Raw genomic sequence first — 22,238 nt, forward strand, 5'->3', positions numbered from 1 at the left:
AGAACCCAGGGTGATTTGTGTTCACAATGCACAGATAATGCGAACCATGCCGTGGACTTTAAAGAGAACCGTGCCGAGACTAACTCCTGAGGTGGTCTCAGTTCGGTTCGCGTTAGAGGGGTTCGGTACAGTTGGCATGTTCACATATGCACATCTTTCTGAGTTCGTTTAGAGGCCTGAAAGGGACCAATGGTGAAAACACCCTTAGTCCTACAACGTGTTCCGTGAAATGTACAGGTAGGTGGAACACCTGCTAGGCATTGCTGCCGGTCGCACCTCCTCCAGTGCCAATGGTTCAGCTGCAGGGTCATCAGCCAGGAACCATCATTCACCAACGTTTCGCTCCTTTAATCCTGGAACGTCTCGTGGTGGTGGAGCAGCAACAGGGACGTCTCCCTGTCACCCCCTGCAGCTGATAGGTGTTTCCTCTGCTGGTTAGTTGTTCTTTCCCAGCTCTTATTTTTCCTCCTCAGCCAGAGCCAAAAGCTCCCCTTCTCCGCCTCCTCCACTAGCTCTTTGGTGGCCTTCTTCAGGTTCCCTCCTCCACTAGCTCTTTGGTGGCCTTCTTCAGGTTCCCTCTAGAGCATTGGTTCCCAAAGACTGGGTCGCGTCCCACAGGTGGGTCGTAGGAGATTTTATTTGGGTCACCAGCATAGCCTAGTGACAATTTATGTTGTGTAATACCCCTATCTTATACCTTATATAGCTTAGGAAAGCTAACAGCTTTCCGTTAGGATCTAGTTTATTAACTACCACAGTCACGAGTTGGTTGCTTCCCTCCTCTGCTAGCTCTTCGGTTGTGTTCTTCAGGTTCCCTCCTCTGCTAGCTCTTCGGTTGTGTTCTTCAGGTTCCCTCCTCCACTAGCTCTTCGGTTGTGTTCTTCAGGTTCCCTCCTCTGCTAGCTCTTCGGTTGTGTTCTTCAGGTTCCCTCCTCCGCTAGCTCTCTGGTTGCCTTCCTAGCCTCGGCATCCAGACTCCACTGGATAGATGGTGGTCTTCCAGCCAGCCTCCCGGCCCTCAGCAGCCAGCTCTGAGTACTTGACCTTCTTACGTTTGTAGACGGTTGTCCAGCTTCTCTGTCGGCCCTGCGACACGGCCTTGATCTTGTAGCGCTCTTCCTCCATTCTTGTCACCTCTGCCACCACCATCTCCTTCCTCTCTTTGTGGTTGGTCTTGCACCAGAACCGCGGCGCTTCTCCCCACCCTAGCCCTGCCGACAATCGCTTGATGTTGCAGGCGACTGACGGCTTGGTCGACCTCAGTTTGGGCATTCCACTTCCGGCCTATCAGAATCTTGGGGTTTGTGTTCCTTATAGCCTGGTCAGCGGAGTCTCTCCACTGGAGAACAAGCCTGGTCTTTTCCTGCTTTCAGCCCAAACGGATGGATTGAGGCCACAGCTGTTGGGTGTTGAGGCACCATGGCAGCCCCACCCACTTCTGATAAATGCGTTGGCTTCTCCATCCATCTTACTTGCGCTGGATGAGAGGATCTCACTCATTTTCAGTGGCCACATCACCCTCCTGTAGAGTGTGAATTGGTAGCACCAGACCTTGTACTTCCCTGGGAGTTGGCTCTGATCGATCTTTGCCAGGCCTTGTGAGAGCTGTTTCATCCCGGTTCCCCCCATCTGTTTGTCCATAAGCTCTGCCTTGTACTGCCTCCCCAGGCTTCTCATGGGTTGCTTCTATGTTTAACTAGAACTAGTCAGTGATCACATTTGATTTGACTAAAGCACCACCTAATGTTTAAAAGAAGCAATACCTCCTGCCAATGAGTGGATTTAATGCTTGGACATTCATGGTTCAAAGTGTAATACATTAGTACCAATCTAAAATAGCCTACACACTGCGACCACTTCATAGGAAAGGAGCTGTGGGATTGCCACAGCATACTGTCTTTCACTTTATATGACGGCAGAACATAATTCATTAATTGTAACCTAATAGCCTCCTAATAGCCTGCCATATTGTGTATGACATACACATATATGGTCTTTCTCCAGGAAAATGTTGAATTAGAAAATACACCTGACTAAATAAGCAACTTAAATTTGATTTTATATTAATATATCCACCATTATCATATCAGTGGCAACTAAGCTACATTAATTATCATTTATGTCTTGTATTTTAATATCCCATTTAAGTGTTGTGTTCTGACACCTGCTGCTGTGTTTTTGTGTGTTTTTTTGTTTTCCTCTGCGAAGGTCAGCAACATCCACTATATGCCTGTATGAAAACCACAGACTCGGTGAAGGTGGAAAATCGTCACTGTGCTCACATGAAGAAACCATCGACAGAGAGTAAATACTGCAACATGAAGGAGTGTCCACTACCCATGTAAGCTATGTGTGTTGGTGTATTAGTGGAGAGGTGGGAGGGAGGCTGATTGCACTAATAAGAGCCGTTCTATGTATGCATCTCTTTGAAATTATAGACCTAGACCTAAACTTGTAAGAATCATGACAAATGCGTACAACAGTGTAGTAGTACATACAGTATGTATATGGACCTATAAGAACTATTAAAGGTTATGATCAGGCTGTTGTCATTTGACAGAATATCATTTGAAATTTACACTGAATGTCACTCCCAGAAAATTTAGATAGAGCCCTCAGGGCCAGATGTACTAACGTGTATCTGTTTCGCAACGTGCACATAAAAACATGGCGAGGTATGTACAAACAGGCCACACTGAGGTAAAAGCGCACACTGCCTGTCACAGGAGCTGAGAATGACAATTTGCGCTTTTCAGTGTCATGCATATGCATTCAAAAGAGGGTCAGGGGAAAGTGGGAGTTTTGTGTTAAAAGATGGGAGGAGAAGAGTGAAATGCGCCTCATTAGGTATTCCCCTGTACGAAAACGGCCCATGAAAGTGCACGTCTGTTTTGCAGTGAAATATTTGTAAAAGCAGGTGTTAATCCAAATTGTGGTTAAATGTGTCAATAAGAGGAACTTTCAAAGACAACAGAATCGCTCACGTCATTCACTTACACTTTCCTTCTTGCTAGATTTGACCAATCTTCCATAGCCTATGTGCACAAGTAGATTGAGTAGAACTACTGATCTTCATTATCTCCCTGCTTGTTGACATCTTATCATGTATTGTATTATTTCATGATTGCTAAACGTTTGATTCATTTTAATGTTGTCATCAGTTAACTTCATTCAACTGCACTTGTGATTGAAGTATCCCGTTCAGTTGTGAACGTTCGCATATTACGGTAGGGGGTGGAGAAAGGCGCTGAATACCCGATGAACTCCAGTTTTGATAAATATCACGTAAACTGAAGAATAACAGCGTGCGCTTTCATGCGGGTTGGCCATGGTGTTGATAACGCTATGTTCGCAAATGTACGTACATCTTGCCCTCAGTCTTGGTCAAGTAATTCCTTTTTAATTACAGTGTCAACTGGCCTACAGGCCCAGCTACCAGTTGATCTGCCATTATTCTGGCGGGTGGGAGTTTTTCCTCATCCACATTCTGATCTCCTTCTGTAGCTGGGATGTTGGACCCTGGGAGCCATGCAGTGAGACCTGTGGGAAGCTGGGCTACAGGACCCGGACAGTCTCCTGCTACAAGCTCCTCGAAGATGGCACCAAGCGCAAGATTCGCAACAAATACTGCAATGACAACCGGCCAGATTCTCGCCAGCCCTGTAACAGACACCCCTGTCCACACTGGAAAGTTGGACCCTGGTCTGAGGTGTGTGTGTGTGTGTGTGTGTGTGTGTGTGTGTGTGTGTGTGTGTGTGTGTGTGTGTGTGTGTGTGTGTGTGTTGTGTGTGTGTGTGTGTGTGTGTGTTTCATGTTTGAAGCTCCTCTGTAAAAGGCGTTGGACAAATATGTCTGTATTTTGTGTGTATGCATGGGTGCATGTCTGTTTATACATGATTGTTTTATGGATGCATCTCTGAGTATATTGGTGTGTGTGTGTGTGTGTGTGTGTGTGTGTGTGTGTGTGTGTGTGTGTGTGTGATTACAGTGTTCTGTCACATGCGGTAGTGGGAGTCAAGAGCGGCAAGTGCAGTGTCGCAACCGTGCCACTACTATCACTGGATCATGCCTTGAGGACAGCAAGCCTGCGACGGTGCAGACGTGCCTGATGTCTCCCTGTCAGAGTGAGTGGATGCCACTGGGTATATCCACCCAGTTGTGTGCACTTACGCGTTTTACTATCCAGTCTCAGAAATGAAAACACCGGAAATACAGTGAAGTCTGAGGCTGAGCTCTGTCCCCTAGTGAAAAAGTGCCACATAGTGGGTGCCACGAAGATAATGATTAGATGTGTGTTGGAGTAACTGCTGTAAATTAGTACATTTTAGTGGTAACATAGTGTCAACACAGATTTGGTAGTTATGCAGCATCATATCTTTAGGAAACTATCTGAAATGAAATATTATTCAAGCAGTATTTGAAGGGATAGAGCACTGTTTCCTGTTGCTATATTGAGCTAACATAACCAGTGACTACCGTCTCCTTCTCTTCTCCAGGTAATTTCTTGATCCAGTGGCTGTCGAAGCCTAACACTCGCGACCCTGCCCCAAAGATTTCCTCAAGTAAAAAGTCTCTCCCCAGCTTGGCACTGGCCTTGCGCTGCATGCCCTCTCTCAGCTGGACCCTGCCCCTGTCCCTCTGCCTCTCTCTGCAGGGCAAGCTCCCCTGACCGGCCACGGTGGTGGGGTGCCACCTGACACTTCTCTTCTTTTCCCCCCTCCCCAGTCCTGGGGTGTGGTGTGTCTTCTCTCATGGAGGCTTGTGTCTGACCACAGGGGCTGAAGGCTGCAGACTCCTGTGCTGCTCTCCAGTGTTGCTCTCTCTCTCTCTCTCTCTCTCTCTCTCTCCTTCTCTATCACTGTTTCTCTCGCTCTCTCTTGACCTCTGAGGAGCTCTGTGTTGTGAAACACTGACCGGTCGGGGAAAAAAAAAACTCATTTCAAATGTCAAGGGGGAAAAAACGTGTTTCAAAAAAGTATACTGCAGTTTGATTGATAGCGAGAACAGGTGGTGAGTGAGTTCGTTTTTAGTATGGGAGAGAAGGAAGCGTTGTTATTGGGCACCCATCGTAAGCTGTTGGGTTGGCTTTGGTTTACACTCCTGTGATGGCAGCCATTTTGAAGTGCTGCCATCATCTTAAGGTGATATGGGGAAAAAGAATACAAAACCAAACAAAAAAGAATGAGGAAAGCTTTATTGTGAATGTGAACTCATCACAATGAGCGTTATCTTTGCTAAGTGCTCATTTCACTACATAAACAGACTATTGAAACACATAGGCACGTGCAAGATGTGAAAGAGTCTTTGTTGCTCAGCCCTTATAAATAAATAAATAAATAAAAAGGGTGCACTGCTGACATGCCATCCCTTGTGGCTGGCAGATGATGGTGGCGATGAGGTGATTAACATGTTTCATATTAAAACAGGGTCGAGGCTTTTCCACAAAAGATCTATATTACCATTCCACCTCATCCTCCATCCTCTCGACTGTTAAATACTGAATTTCAATAAATGCAGCTTATTTGTGCTTGCAAACTATAAACATATATATATATATATATATATATATATATATATATATATATATATATATATATATATATATATATATATATATATATATATATACACACACACACACACATAAATATATTTGTACTTATATATGAATATAAATCTATATGAGTCTATATGAACAATAATATAACAAATAATTCATTTTACCCTGAATAAGCTGTAGCTTATTTGCCTAACCCTTTGGACTGCTATTGATCGCTCAGATCCTTGACTGTTACGTGGATTTTTTATTGGTTTTACATGAATACAGAAGAAAATATTTAATTATGGAAAAGATGAAAAGTGTTAGGGGGATGTGGGTAGACTTCTATTATGCAGGACATGTTCAGCCAGTTGCCTCACTGTTGTTTCTGTTTCAAAAAGAGTGGGAGGACTTTGTTTCACTTTGATTTCCTGCCATACACATACACATCCATTGCACAGTGAGTTTGGGATGTATGTGTGTGAGTGTGTATCTGGTCAGTGTTTACCATTTTGTGTGTTTACATATGAGTGGGTGTGTACTTGTGTGTATGTCCATTTATGGGAGTGTGGTTTATATGCATATGTGTGCTAGTGTGTGTACATACATTTGTGTGCGTCTATTCCATATGTGTGGAGGAGGCGTGTGTGTGTGTGTGTGTGTGTGTGTGTGTGTGTGTGTGTGTGTGTGTGTGTGTGTGTGTGCATGCCTATACCCATGAGTGTGTTTGGGATGTGTACATGTTAAGTGAGATACTGGCAGACCTAGAAAACCAGAAAATGATATATGGCAAAATACCTCATAAACCTCATTGTTTTTTATTACGTGCACATGTGTTTTCTTTCTGACATTGAGCGCAAGAACAATGCCTTATATTGGATTGAATGTAAATGGCATTTATCTATAAGAGTGGTGGCTTTGCTCATACAGGTGTGTTTTATCACAGACAAAAAGAGGCAGCTTCAAACCCCCAAATTTACAACCAACACAATTTCCACAGCCAATACATATTTTAGATAATGGCGGACTAAAGTCCGAATATCAAGTATTAAATTAGCTAGAGCAAGAGTAAAAAAGGACACAGGGCGTCTCCTAAACACTTCAGATTTATCATTGTTTTGTGATCACATTTCAGCTGTGGTTATGTAGCGAGCTATCACAAGTCATGTGCCAGAAATGATTGGGGGAAAACTCAAAAAGAGGATAAAGCCAGATCTTGCAGTGTGATACTGTATATACCATTGGTGTTGACTGTATTTAATAACGTTCATGACTGTTAATTCCTTACTTATGAAACAATGATACTATTATCTACTATGGGTAACTGTTTTTGTGGCTTCACTGGCCTGCTGCGCCTGGTCGGCTAATGTGGGGATAAAACGTTTGGGGCAAATGTTCAGAAACATTCAGATGGACTTACGTGCACTGCGTCTATATGCACTTTGATTTATCAGGGAAACTTTATTAATGTTTTGTAAATGTTTAATATATGACACTTAAACGTGCCATAACAGTTTTTACATCATCATGGAAAACCTGTAGTTTATTTATTTAATGACCTATTTATTTACTTATGTATACTCATTCTTTGCAGTTTGATTGATTTCAAAGTAATGAAGTGTTTTACCAAAGTGACTGTGAACTTGTACTTTCGATACAGTTGATTTATTTTTATTAAGAAAACAATCTATATAAAGATAAATATATATATAAATATATATACATAAATATATATTAATGGGGGGAGTTCATTGTTTCAGTTTCTGTCATAACCAACTGCAAAAGTTGTAGAAATAAAAAAAAATGTGTCAAAGAAGAATTTATATTTTATTTTCTCCTCTGAATTGTTTATGAATATTACTAGTAGAAGGAAGAAAACAAGGGTAGACCATAAATGTAAAACAAGCTCAAAACAATGACTGACAATACCACAATTGTGCCATGATCCTGAAACGTCAAATCCGTATGTTATCATGTGATTTCAACATGTGATTAAATCTTTAGGTTGCCATAGAGATGTTTTCTGATTCATGAGTGTGTTTAGGATTACATGTTCCAAAGCAGATAAGTTGTTGTCTGCCACTCACAAAATACAGTCACATTTACATGATATCTTTACTGAATGTTAGTGTAGTGTAAAACTAGTCATTTCAAGACTGTTCAATGTCTGCAGGAACATACAACATTACTCAAATACAGGTTCACAATGTGTTTTAACAACAATACACAAAATGTTTGTATGTCTTCAAGACATTGAACAATTTTAGTACTTTCAAAGTTTCAGTTCATCCAATCCATTCTGATTGGACTACTGAATTAGAGCCCATGTAAAATTAAGGATTTGTAATATGACTACAGGTGATCCTTCCATACTGATTTATAATATGACTAAGTGATCCTTCCATACTCAATGCAGCCAATCTTTCATTTCAGTTGCTTTCCAATGCATCACACAACTGCTTGCCTTTCTTTAAGACTAAACCCTGCATTCTTCTGCACACATACACATCAATTACCACTTATTACTACAACATACCGTAATTATGCACAATATTAAACATATGCAGTGGTACTGCACATAAACGTATTTCTTGATCACAGGTAAATTAATTTTGATCTGTATTGTAAAGTCTTTGTCTCAGTGTTACCTCTCTTTCCTTATTTTACAGGGCAGAAGTGTCAGAAGGACAGGTCCGTGTTTTGCCGTATGGAGGTTCTACGCCAGTACTGTAACCTGCCTGGATACCTGCGCTTGTGCTGCAGCTCTTGTGCCGCCAACACCACAACTCCTGATCAATCTAAACCAACCACACGTTCAAGCCACACCACACAGCATACGACTACCACCACCACAGTCCAGTCAACCCACAGTTATAGTACAACCCCTTTTGTCACGAGCCAGACAAACACCACCTTTACTAGTGCAGCTGAGACCAGTAAACATAATACCACTGCCAGCACATCTTTCACTGGCCCCAGCATCCTCCCCACTCAGACAAGTGCTCCCCATGTCACCGCATCCAGTAATGGCACATCAGAGAACAGCATCATTGAATACAGGGAGAATCTTGTCACTGCCACTACCTGGCTTGATTATACTCCAACAGAGGGTCCAACAGACGTAATAGATGACTCTTTGATAACCAGCAGTTCAGTTACAGTTGACGATTCCACACTCAGAATCACTGTCAGTGAAGATGATGCCATGGATTTGACCACATCTGGTTGGCTAGAAGTCACTGATCACTTACTTCAGAGTGTGACCACTCCATCAACACCTGCAGACTACAGCAAACAGGAGACTGAGACCTCAACCATGACAACAACAACAATGACAACAACAACTTCACCAGTGACATCCATCACTTCAACTAGCACGCTAGCCACACAGCCTGAGGTAACAAGTGAGGGTAACGCCATCAATATTCCCTTCCGGATCATCGGGGTAGACAGTGATGTCCCCCTGAATAATGTCATTTCCCAACGTGGCCGTGTGTTCCTACGAGAACGAACAAGAAACAAGCGCATCCAGGAACTCCTTGAGGAGAAACGGAACTTCCTCTTGCGCCTGAAACGAGAGCAGACTGCCTGATGTCCACATACAGGTTATCTGTCAACAGAACGCTGCACATATCTTTCCCCAGATTGAAGTTATTGATTTAATCCCACTGCTGTTCTTGGTACTCCGTCAACTATACAAATATGGTACTTGTGCTTCCTCAGCCCCTAACAGTGTAGAGGATGGCAAACTGAACTTTGTGGAATAAAGAAACCACTGGCACATGTTTGCACAGTTGCTTTGAATGGAAAAAGCTTTACTCACGACATTTGTTTCAGCTTTAACATTCAAAACAATTTATGACATTTTCTAAATATTGGCGATATCCTTCTAAAGAGAAAGAAAAATCCCTGTTTTTTTTTTCAAATATCCAAACAGGTTGAGGCACATATGTTTTCCGTATCTCTATTTCGGTCAGTTCAATTTAGATAGATAGATAGATAGATAGATACTTTATTGATCCCCAGGGGAAATTCAAGAATTTCCTTCCAATCCATTTTATTTATTTTTGTAACACCATTAACAATATAGATTGGGTAGCGCATTACAGAGGCCAAGACCATTAAGTCATTCAACTTAGGCAGACTGTAGCTTTCCAAATGAAATTTCACAATTGCAGCTTATCACAAAATCTAATTATGCTTAGAGGTAGTGTCGCCATAGACTGCAGTCTGTTTTATTATCGCAATAAACAGTACCGTGATAGCTGCAACAGTATTTACCATTCATTGTTGCTGTATTTTGTTGTTTCTTGCTGTACAGATACATGCAAGCGAAGTGAAATTCAGTGTCCCATTAATATCAGTTAGAAGTAGGTGTTGGTGACATAGTTGAGCAGGTTGGGTGGAAAAAGTTGGGGGCCGTTTAATCCAATAAAGAGTGAATTTGAATCAATCAGGTTGGAAAATTGCATTTGATTAAAGACAGAGTTAGTGATACTCTAAAAAGATTCTATTTGACTCAACAGCCCAAAGATAGATCCCTTCCCTCAGTGTTCCATAGGTTTGTAGGTGAAAAATAATGACACCTGTTTCTGATTGGCTGCAATGTGGGGGCACACTCTGTGTTTGTTTTCAGTTTACAGAGCCAGGGCTGTGTACTGTAATATTTTTTCAGATACTTCTTGAATGAGACAAAAAAGTATATTGTCTTGTAATCATTTACTTGATTTATTTGATAAGGGTTTGGTTGTTGTTGTCCCTGGTACATTAATCCAAACAACAACAACACGCCCACACAGAGAGAAGAAAGTGTTGCCTGCATGTACCTGTAACGTTTGGGTCTGTACTCCCAGTCATACCCAGCTCTAATTCCCACAAGTCTGGAAACTCTGCACATGCATTGGCCAATTTCATTTTCACTTTCTTTGAAATATGAAATGCTAGATGTCTCACTACAACAACGGCTCTTTGGGACTACTACCAACAATCAGCGATTACACAAATCAAATATTGATTAATGTGAAGTGTAATGATCTCCAGGTCTGTGGCAGATCAGCATAATTGTGGTCACCACGTTTAACATCCTGAAACAAACTTTAGAGGCCCTCTGTCCTCATTTAGTAAACTGACTTTTCAAACAAACCAAATGTCACTGGATAGCAAAGGGAAAGTGTCTGGTTTCAGACGGGTGAGTGAGATATTGGGATGAAAAAATATTTATGACTAGCAACCTTTTTATGGATCCTCCTAATTTTTAGCAGCCTTTTTACGTGCAATTTGTTTAATGTACCTATTAGAGCTAAAATACATGCCACACTGATAGGTGTCTTAGATGTCCTATTTGTGAAATATGGCTGTGTGGCAAGGTAATGCTAATCAACCTACACCAATTTGACTTACAGTAAGAAATAGCAAAAATTATATGACAAATTGGTCCACCTAGAAACAGATACTAAATAAAAATCATTATTTTCTGATATGAGGCTGTCATATATGATACAATATCAGGGTTTGTGCAAAGATATATTAGGGGATCATACTCTAATGTTTGAGTAGAGATTTATAGCTTTATGATACCTGATTGGCATCATCAAGGGTTTTCTATTATCACTGTGTTTACTTGGAGTATTTTCATCAATCAGTGCAGTGTTGAATGAAAACACGTCATGTCCAAATCAATTGGTCTTGTGATGCACTCACACCTTTTGATTCCCTTTCTGGCACAATTGAGTTCCAGGAAATGCTGGTGCTATCATTAAATGTTGTGTATTGTCAGATGCTTAAAAATGTGTGCTGACTGGACATTGCTACTTTGGCTGCTCTGTGATCTAAGACACTTTGTGGGATATAAAAAAGTAATTTGCCTTTATTCAGGGAAATGGGAAATGCCACAGTCTAATCATTTATACATTGTTTTGTTGTGTGGAAAACAAAACAGCCTGTTTGTCTTTGTTAATTAACTTGCACCTTATTGATAATAATGTGCCCAAGATATAGAAAAAGGATAAGGCTAAAATAATTATGTATGTATCTTTATATTTGGTGGCATTATATTTTTAATTATTTTCCATATTGTAAATATTTTTAAAGCAGGAAAAAAATCTTCAAATAAAAAAAAGTATTTTACTCTTTGCATCTATGAGAGGCTTTGAAGAGCAATTATTTCAGCCTTATGGCTGTTTGCCATGGTTGCAAAAACACAATGTGTTGTACAGTATGGAGCATATGTACATATGGTTGAAAATTGAGTATTTATTAAAGTTTACATAGACATTTGAACTGCAGATGAGATGCCATGTGTGACTCCTTTTTTGGATTTACTCTTCCCTTGTCAGTGCAGTTGCATGATATTATAATTTATAATTGATACTTGTTTAAAAGAAACAAAACCATATTAATACCATATTATCTGTCCCTGTGTATTAACCTCATAGCTGAAGAAATTTTGCAAAATCAATGTATACAGTAAGCCACGGCTAATAGTTAGGAAATTATGGTATATGAATTAATTTTGTTTGGATGATTTCACTTGGGGATGCTTGGGGAGTTCACGTCACTACTTTTTCAGTCACTATCTGGGTTAAAGGGGAAGAACATACTACGGATGTTATTCATGTTGACGAGCTAACTATGTTAATTTATCATAATTATCAGAAAAGTTGTGCCTTCACACCAGCCACAATCCACTTTCTAAAAGGAACTACATGTAACATACATTTTACACATTACATGTTTCATGGCCACAAGATGGCGCACCTTTACTGCACTTTAGGGAAGAGCTTTAATTGGGAGAACTACCTATCTATTGCTGAAATTTACATTTATCCATTTAGCAGATGATTTTATCCAAAAAGACTTACAGAAAGAGAAATAACATTCAAGTTACAGTGCAGAGACCTTAGTTAGGAATCACTACTGGAGAAGAGTGGCAGCGTACTAGGCCTAGACAATGTGTTGTAGAAGGAGACAGAAGTAGAAGGAGATAGAGGGAAGTGCATGATAAGTGTGTGTTAGGTTGTTTAAGTGAAGTGTTAAAGTGTGACTCCGGTGGAAATTGACCCCAGGGTCTTTTTCTGCATTAAAAGACATCACATCGCAAACAGTGGGTTAGCTAAGGGTGGTGAGCAAACACTTCCCAAATAGCATTTTTAACCAATAATATTGTTATTGTACATCGCAAGGATTTGTTGTGCTGTCACATTTGGTTAATCTATTATTCTGCTGGGGTATTTGACAGAAGACAGATGTAGGTGGCTATTGACAAAATATTATCTTTCAGTGTGGTAAAAACTGTTTCACCCTGGTTCTCCACCAAAGTTCATCATTATAGACTTGTGGAAGAAGGCTAAATGGTTACTGATTTTGCGGTCATGACAGCAAAATCATTAACCATTCAGCCTAATATGTAATGTGATATTTCTTACTATACGACACAAGTTATACTTGCACAATAAAAAGATGATGCGAGGCAGGACATTTGCCTTATTCACCCGGCAACCAGAACTAAGGTTACAGGGTACACTTGCCATCACACTTCGGTCCAACAGATGGTGGTAATGCATGGTTAATAATAATAATAATAATAATAATAATAATAATAATAATGGTGGTTTGCAAACTGCCAAAAAAAAACTCACTGAAGAAGAAGAAGAAAAAGGTTAGGGCCTACTCTGATAGGCCAGCGAACTGTTCTTTTTCTGTGAGCTTTTTTTTGCTGTAGTGCAATCAGTGCACCTGTGCTCAAGTCTAATTAACTGCTCTGTCACTTAAAAATATTTTTTTTCCCATTTTAGAAATGTATTTTGATCTGCCATGTGTTCAAAGTTCCGGTTGGCTAGTTCCGGCTAGTTAGCTTCATTGGAATAACACGGCAGAAGAGGACGGAGAGGCTAACTTGGGAAGAAACCAAAAATGCCATCAGGAGGTCAGATGGCAAAATTGTACTGGCCACCCAAAGCTATTCACCTCTAGTAGCCTAGATGTGGGTAGTGGGTAGATGATATGCAGGGATGGGTCTTTATTTATACAGCGCATTTTATATGCACAGACTCTATGTCAATACATTGCCATTACAGTATATGTTCTTATAAGTGCTTTCTTTATTTTTACCCAAAACCCAATGCATTATCTGATTCTGGCTTAAAGAGTCTTAAAGGTTGTATCAGCGATTTCAGGCCCAAAAAAGGCCCAAACATAAATGATCACATTCATCTAATCTTTCCTAACGATCCGCTAGCTGCCTGCCTCATAAGCAGGCCGTCAAAAAAACACGTCTCTGCTATAGGCTCTGAGATATGTATACAAAAACAATTGCTACAAACAAGGGTTGGCAACCCACTCAAGTGTTTCAACCAATAACCGACGAGATGCGTGTTTTGGAGTTTTAATAGACCTCTACAGAATAAGTCCCGCCTCCGTAACTTCCGTATCCATCCAACTTCCTGGCGGCGATTGTCTATGGGAAATAACATGGCGTTTCGAAATATCATATCGGTAAAACATCTGTAGGTAGCGAAGTAGAAAAAGCTAGTGGGCAGATTGGCCTACACACTTCTGCCATCTAGTTTCCACTGGATTTTTTGATTGTCGGTGCCGTTTAAGTAGTATACTATAGACTATACTACTTAAACGGCACCGAAAATCAAAAAATCCAGTGGAAACTAGATGGCAGAAGTGTTTAGGCCAATCTGCCCAGCAGCTTTTTCTACTTTGTCACCTACAGAGTTTGACAGGTACGATCTTTCAAAACGCCATGTTATTTCCCTATAGACAATCGACGCCAGGAAGTTGGATGGATACGGAAGTTAGGAGGCGGGACTTATTTTGGAGAGGTCTATTGCACGGGAGGGAGGGGGAGGGAGTAGCGAGATAGCTCTCTGTTTTGTTTAAGCATCAACAGAAGTGACACATCCCCGCTATCACTGAATCATCTTTAAATGCTAAAACTGAAACACTTAACGTTACTGACTTGGGGCCATTTACAGAAACTTCCTAACTCACGAATCCTATCTGATCTGTTTGGTAACCATGGTAACTATGTTTAGTCTCCGATTTAAGAAGTCGGGCAGTCGTGGCCTACTGGTTAGGGCTTCGGGCTTGGAACCAGAGGCTTGCTGGTTCAATCCTTGACCAGTGGGAACGGCTGAAGTGCCCTTGAGCAAGGCACCTAACCCCTCACTGCTCCCCAAGTGCCGCTGTAGCAAGGCAGCTCACTGCTCTGGATTAGTGTGTGCTTCACCTCACTGTGTGTTCACTGTGTGTCTCACTAATTCACGGATGGGATAAATGCAGAGACCAAATTCCTTGTATTTAAGTATACTTGGCCAAGAAACCTGATTTACATTTACAAGAAAAAATGTCATTACAGAACAATCGCTCCCAAGTCAGTGTTCTTATCCAAACTCCAGATAGGAAAGGTGTATTGCAGACATTTCATAAGCCACCAAAATCCTAAATAAACGTTCTTTAGGATGACCAAATGATGCTAGCAGAGCCAGTTTTTCATATCTGAAATTCTTCGATGCCAGTCATTTTGATAGAACTCAACGAACATGAATGTAATGTGTTGCTTTAAATAAGCTGCAGTGTTATGTTGTCACTCCTGCAGCTGCATCACCTAGTCTATGTGTAACCACAATAACATCTGCTGACGCAGAGGTGCCTTCAGCAATTGCATTTATGTCTGTGTTGTGATTGTATTCTGTCATTTTACATTAAGCACATTGTTCTGGCCTGAAGTGTGCTATATTTTGTAAATAAAACTTCACTTGACCCACAGAGTTCCTAGAAGTTACATAAGCTTTTCAATCAAAATGTAAAATGTACCTGTTTTAGTTAACTGCAGACTTGCCCAGCTGACCTTAATCTATAGAGGGGGGTTTCTTATCACTCTGTGATGTCACCACTTGCCCTTTAGTCCTTTTACAGTGAAGGTCAGATGTGGCAGTACTGGCAGAGCCCTAAGATGGGAACAGTAGGCCATCAATTATTTCCGTTTCTTTTGGGTTATTTTGTTTTGAATTACAAAACCACAGTTTGTATGTTTGTACATAAAGCTTTACATATTGCAGCTCATGCATATTACTTCCTAAATATGTATTGTATTCAGCAAAGCACAAGCTGTAGTGGCAGCACTGGACTGGATCACAATGCAATCAAAATCCAACATTCACATTTTCATATTTCACTTAATCAGAATGTTCAAGAGATCCAACAAAATTACTTGATGAATTGTGTATAATATTTTATTTTTGCAGAAATGTGCATAAGTGCCTATAAAAAGTATGTACCCCCTTGGATATTTCCCCTTTTATTGCTTTTAAAATCTTTATCAATTTAATTTGGCCTTTTTTACAATAATTCATAAAATGTAAAAGTGAAAGTAGTCGTGTTAATTAATTAAAAATATAATGCAAAATTTGAGTGCATATTCTGAGTGCAGTGAATGTGTATAGTATAGTATAGTAATATAAAGACGCCTGTGTCTGGAAGGTATGATCACTGGTCAACTGGTCCTGGCTATAATTCCATCCTGAAGACAAAAGAACACTCCAAACAGAAAAAAGTGAGGGGATGGATACAAAAAAGTGCAAATCTGCCTAGAGCAGGCCATCACCATGAACTAGGTGACCATTCAAGAAGAATAATGGTGGGGGAGGCCACCAAGGTACCTACGACAACTCTGAAGGAGTTAAAAGCTTCAGCAGCTGACATGGGAGAAATTCTCTATTGGGTGAGTGGCAAAGCTCTTATTAAATCTGGACTAAAGTTTGCCCAAAGACATGTGGGAGACTCCAAGGTCAAATGGAAGAGGGTTTTTTGGTCTGATGAGACCAAAATTGAGCTTTTTAGCCACCAGACTACTGTAGATGCTATGTTTGGCAGGCACAAAACACTGCAGATCACCAAAAATAGCAGACAGCAGGCCCTGGAAGGCTTGTAAAGGTCAAAGTAAAATGAATTCAGCAACATATGGAAATCCTGGAGGACAATCTAATTCAGTCTGCAAGAGAACTATGACTTGGGAGAAGATATACTTTAGGGGGATGACGTGAGGGGGGTGAATATTTATGCACTCGCTTATTTTGCAGTATATATTTTTTTAATTAATTAACATTTCACTTTGACATTAAATAGGGAATTTTTGTAAATTATTGTAAAAAAAGGCCAAATTAAAATGATCAAGATTCCATTTATAAAAGCAGTAAAAGGGGAAATATCCAAAGGGGTGAATACTTTTTATAGGCACTATATGTTTATCAGGGTTGCCTGCTGGGCCTTCCCATGTTCCAGGCACTAGTTTCACTTTCACTGTTGTGACTGGGATATGGAAGTGCTGATGTCGACTGATCAGGAAATGTAGATATAACCTACTTCTGATTGTAGCCACGCCTGTGAATTTGTTTTATTCTAAAACCCCTCTTTTCTAGACAATCATTCAGGAAGTGATGCGAGACAAGGTGTCAAAGGTGACCAAAAGTCAAGACAAACACATATGATTGGCTGCATAACATTATGCTATTTACAAAAACAAATGAAACAAACACTGTTCTTAATTGAGTTGATTAAAGTTTTATGATGGAGAGTGGTAAACTTTTCAGATTTGTCTCATGTTCTCTGCTGCTCTTTTGTTCTCTGTTGAGTTCATAACAGCAGCACAGGAAATAGGCAAATGGTTAGAGGTGTTAACCACTGATAGAGTTCAGCAGATGCATAGCACAATGGAAAAACCCTCAGCCCCCTTTAGTTCTGATCAGCCACTTATTACCATGACATCGCTGATTTGTAACCACTGTTATCATGTCACATTCTTTGCGGAAGCCTACTCAATATGTACAACACTTTACATGATACCACGATCTACAGTAAAGGTTTGTATTCAGCGCTTAGTAAAAAGGAAATAAACATAAACGCAAACACAGGTGTCCATTTATAGGTGGTGCACTTGTGAGACCACATGTAGTCATGATCAGCTGCCTTTGTTGAAGAGACTTGCAAGGCCATGCAACGCAACACGGTATTCTATACTGAAGCAAAACATGGGCTTTCAGACACGCACCTTGTCCCCTTCTTTAAAAACTTGAATGCGTGGGCCACGGCTGGAGTCAGCGTATGACTTCATGTACGCTTGTTTAGAGGACACTCTCTGACGAAGTGCATCAGTGTCAATGCTTGCTTGGTGGGGTCAGGACGTGAAGACGTGCTCGCATTTTCCTCCCATGCAGTAACTCGAATGGGGAAAGTCCAGTAGTGGCATGCAGAGTTGCTCTGTCCACCTGGAGGGATTCTGATAACGGTGGCTTTCCAGGGCTTCTGTTGCAGAATAGCAGACAGTACTGATGCTCTCAGGATGCGGTGAATACGTTCAACCACTTCGTTTGCTGCAGGGTGGGAAACTGCAGTACGTATGTGCTTTATGTCAAGACCTTTTAGGAATGTGGCAAATTCTGTAGAAACAAATTGAGGCCCATTGTCCGACACAATGGTTCGTGGATTACCTAATCTGCTGAATACTGAAGTGAGAAAAGCAATAATGTTCGCTGTTGTAGTGGAGGGTGTGAAAGCTACCTCAGGCCACTTACTGTGCTAGTCTACCAGTGTGAATGCATAGCGGCAGTCCAGGGAGGCAGTTTCAAATGGACCAACCACATCGATTCCCAGCTTCTCCCAGGGCTCTGATGGGAACTGGACAGGTTGCAGGGGTGCAGCAGAGGGAGCAGCGGTCTTGTCTGAAGACTGGCAGAGGCAGCAGCTTTTAATCTGTGTGTTCACAAAGTCATCCCTACCTGAAGCAGAAGCAGCAGAAAACAGCAGGAGGGACAGCAGACACCATGGCAAGAAACTCAGCTTCCATTTCAGTCTCATCCGCAGCAGCAGACGGCTTCATTTCTGGAGGACAGTAGCGGTCTGTGATACTTCCACTGAATGCAAAAACCCTTCCGCTCACCCAAGAGCAGACGGAGAGCGTGGCACAGAGGTCATCACAGGAGCAGCAACAAGACAGCGGAGCAGAGCAGAGCAGGAGCAGAGGTCATTGAAGTGGCGGGCTGGACAGTAGAGCCTTTGAAACACAGACTCAGGCCATTTATCAGATCCATGCCCAGCAGAGCAGTACCAGATTCCACAATGAAGAAGGATGTCTGACATGTAGCATTATTCCAGGACACAGTAACATGTAAGCAGCCAATAACTGGAGTGAGAGCGCGGGAGTAGGTCACTAACTTTAAGAGAAACTATGCAGTTTTGCCCATTTCTTCGCCGTTTTGACGCTTTTTGCTCGCAGGTTTTTCTGCAGAGCTCCCCCTACAGCTTCAGAGTATATATTTTACGACACTCCTCAATCGGTCAGTCTGCCGTTTCCTCTTTCCCTGTTCCTCCGACAACGGTCCACTGCTTTAGGGGCAGCTGTGGCCTACTGGTTAGCGCTTCGGACTTGTAACTGGCGCGGATCGAGCCGCGCCGAAAAAACGTGCATGATAGGAATAGGACTCACGCCTATTTTTCACGCCAGACGCAAGCGTGTTGGAAGCGTTTCCATTCAAAACAAATGACGTGAGAAAAAGAAACGTTTTAATTGAGGCCACTGCAGCGCCGCATCAGATGCGCTTCTGGTAAGCAAAGACATAGAAAACGCCACACAGCCGCCACGCAACTGCCACGTAACAGACGCACGACGTTCACGCCACGTTCCCGGTGTGAAAAGGGCCTAACGTAAGCTTTTAAACAGCATCCTCCATGGTCTCACCCTGATCAGGCAGTGTGTAAAAAAAGTAGAAGAAGTGCACGTTTTTGTGCATCTGGCCTTCCATTTGTATTCGTTGCTACTACTTGCAAGTAATTATTGAACATTTTCATCCACATGTGGAATGGTAGAGCAGGTTCACCAGGGCATTGCAAAATGGTGTGGAAAAAGGAGTGGAAAGAGCCATCATATAAAGTACTGGGTAGGAAAACTTGTCTTTAGGTTTGTTAGGTTGTAATGTAGTACTGTAGTAATAACTGTATGATATATATACATATAAATAACTGTAAGTAAATAATAAGTCAGATGCAGTACAACGGTGTCATTCATTTTCCATGTATTCTTCTCCTCATATTATATCATGCATGGTATCATGAAATATCTGGCATTTTAAATCAAAATCCAGATGCATTTGTCAGGTGGGTCATGATTGGATCATCCAGTAGGTCAAAGATCCAAAAAGTATGTCCAGATCAACACAAAGTCAAGTTTGCCATGTCATCTCAGTTTCCTGATCTCAACTCCATAGAAAACCAGCGGAGTGAGCTTAGGAGGAGAGCCAACAAGAGAGGACCTACAAATCTGGACGATCCAGGGATATCAAATCCCCTTCTTTGTCTTTTTCAACTTTTTAAGTTTTACTTTATTGAAATACCCTTCATTCAATGTCAGTCTTTATCTTTTTTACCAGAATAGGAAGTATATGTATTATAAAGTATATATTAAAGTATATATTTTCCTTTTCTGCATCTTTCCTGAGGATGGTTTGAAGTGCAGTATCACTATGCTGAGTCAATATCAATGATGTGGCCAACTCTTGTTCCCAGGCCATCTTTTAGACCCTTACACTGAACAGCAAAGGCCCAAAATCTGTCAGAGTGGGGTGGAAGAAAGCATGAAAAAACTAAATCCAATTCAAAGCAAAAAGACCATCAAACATTTAAAACTGAAGAGGAAGGAAAGTTCTGAAGTCATTTTCAGTTTCCACAGCCGTAAATTTCCCATTTGAGACCACAGATCAAGAAGGTGTGAAAAAGGCGGGCAGAGATTGTGTATATAATCTCCTCTCACCACTCTGCAGAGAAAGCAGAGAGACATCAAACCCTTCAGATAGAACCATGGACAACAGAGTTCTTCTGCTGCTCACTCTCTGCACCTGCATGGCACTGGCTCAGAGTAAGGGATTTCTATATAGCCAACCTTTTTATGTTTGGCATGTTTAATATTTGTTCATATATATATTTACATTAAAGGTTTATAAAATTGTATGCAATGACTTACATTCTTTTATGTCTTTTATGATAGACATGGCTGTGAGCCAACGATGCACCTGTCGCAGAGTACGCGAGAAGTTTGTGGCACCAAAACAAATTATGGACATCCAAATCCTCCCTCCTTCCCATTCCTGTGACAAACTGGAGATTGTGTAAGTTTCTCCTCCGGTGTGAGGTTAATCAGTAATCAATATTTTGTAGAGTGGCATGGTTGTAATACAGTACCGTACAGTACAGTACAGTGTTGGTGGGTCATTCCCTCACATTTTCTTTATTCAGTGATATTGTGTGCCTCTATGTCTCATATGAAGGTCTGTTGAAGTTAAACCTCCTACATTTGAGTATGTTGATGAGAATTTGTTTTACAGTACACCTCCTCAATTTCAGAAGTGTCCATAGACATTTTGGCAAAATCAGATTAGCTTATCTCAGTAACAACTTCAGACTCATGCGTGACTTTTGGTGTGCAAACAGTCCACATACGTTACAGTGTCTTTCATGTGTCAGACGCCTGGTATCTGTCACAACTGCCAAATGGCAATGGCCTAAATATGGGTTTATCTGTAAAAGTCTGCCACTCTGTAAACAGTTTAAAAATATATTTTCTCAATACTTTTATTGTGTGGAGGTCCATCAGGAAACTTATTTTCTTATAAGGCTTATTTCAGGTGGAATGACCCTGTTTTCTTTTCATGTATTTAGGGTGAGTCTTAAAAATGGTCTTCAGTACTGCTTGAATCCAAAGGCTGAGAATATGCAGAAGATTTTCAGATCCATTGTTGAAATGTAAGTTCTCCTTTGACTCTTTGACTCTTTAAAATAATAGGTTAATGCTTGATTTAGGCCCTCTTAGTCATTTTCCTAATGAGGTCTTAAACTGTGTGAATAATCAAAATAACATTTAGTTTACTTTTCCAAAACACACTGCATTTGTCAAGAGTATGTGTAATCGAACACAAGCAGTGATGAAGCTTTTCAAACTACCTTTACACAGGAAGAAAAAAATGACACCAGCTCCAAGGCCCAGCACAACCACTTCCTCCAGTGCCAGTGATGAGTGAAGCAAGCACAGACCCTGATGAGACCACTTGTATTTCCTGAACAACCTGCTTAAAGATGCAATAAATGTTATTTTAATTTTAGTATGCTAACAGAAATCAAGCACTGTGCTTATTTGTGTATGTTTCAGTATATTTCTCCTTACCTATTTGAAAACAAATGTTAGGAAAAGATGTTCTAAAGAAAAGGTTGTTCGCAGCAAAAACAAAATAAACATGTTTACATGTGACACCTTTACTATTATTCTGCAATTGTTTGCATGCAGTGAAACCTGACCCCCCAGGAGCAAACCTGACCCCCCCCCCAGGAGCAAACCTGACCCCCCAGGAGTGCAAACCTGACCCCCCAGGAGCAAACCTGACCCCCCAGGAGCAAAACTTCAGCCCAGATCTGCATACACTCACACACTCAGCCTCACACGTTTTACAAAACATACACGCAGAGTGAGGATGTGAGGAGATGTGAACAAAGAAGGCAAGGACCACATTTACATATTTGGCTGATTATGTGCAGCATAGGTTTATCCATGACAACAAATTAATGCAGGGTCTGTAAAAGGGTGCTTAAGTTTGACTCCACAAATATTTTCACTGCACCAATGTATTGGATGGAATATATAGATATG

At 41.0% G+C, this 22,238-nt stretch overlaps 2 protein-coding genes across 3 annotated transcripts in view; both read left to right on the forward strand.

Moving 5' to 3' along the window:
* The window catches only part of LOC121694520 (A disintegrin and metalloproteinase with thrombospondin motifs 2-like), a 128,991-nt gene extending 117,188 nt beyond the window's left edge, over window positions 1-11,803 (forward strand). For both annotated transcript variants that reach the window (XM_042074706.1, XM_042074707.1), the window contains 5 exons: window positions 2,209-2,341; window positions 3,505-3,709; window positions 3,989-4,124; window positions 4,497-4,562; window positions 8,209-11,803. In XM_042074706.1, the coding sequence (XP_041930640.1) occupies window positions 2,209-2,341; window positions 3,505-3,709; window positions 3,989-4,124; window positions 4,497-4,562; window positions 8,209-9,131 (1,463 nt within the window). In that variant the 3' untranslated portion in view covers window positions 9,132-11,803. The remainder of the gene's footprint in view (window positions 1-2,208; window positions 2,342-3,504; window positions 3,710-3,988; window positions 4,125-4,496; window positions 4,563-8,208) is intronic.
* Window positions 11,804-20,339: 8,536 nt separating this feature from the next.
* On the forward strand, window positions 20,340-21,842 carry LOC121694368 (alveolar macrophage chemotactic factor-like). Its single transcript, XM_042074513.1, has 4 exons — window positions 20,340-20,456; window positions 20,586-20,706; window positions 21,257-21,340; window positions 21,549-21,842. The coding sequence occupies exons 1-4, from the start codon at window positions 20,399-20,401 to the stop codon at window positions 21,613-21,615; spliced, it is 330 nt and encodes a 109-aa protein (XP_041930447.1). The 5' UTR covers window positions 20,340-20,398; the 3' UTR covers window positions 21,616-21,842.
* Window positions 21,843-22,238: the final 396 nt, after the last annotated feature.

The sequence above is a fragment of the Alosa sapidissima genome, chromosome 20 (genome assembly GCF_018492685.1).
Source record: "Alosa sapidissima isolate fAloSap1 chromosome 20, fAloSap1.pri, whole genome shotgun sequence".
NCBI lineage: Eukaryota > Metazoa > Chordata > Actinopteri > Clupeiformes > Clupeidae > Alosa > Alosa sapidissima.

Coding starts and splice junctions, on each gene's coding strand:
- LOC121694368 (XM_042074513.1), top strand. CDS start 20,399: ATGGACAACAGAGTTCTTCTGCTGCTCACTCTCTGCACCTGCATGGCA. Junction 20,457..20,585: donor CTGCATGGCACTGGCTCAGA/GTAAGGGATTTC, acceptor CTTTTATGATAG/ACATGGCTGTGAGCCAACGA. Junction 20,707..21,256: donor TGTGACAAACTGGAGATTGT/GTAAGTTTCTCC, acceptor TCATGTATTTAG/GGTGAGTCTTAAAAATGGTC.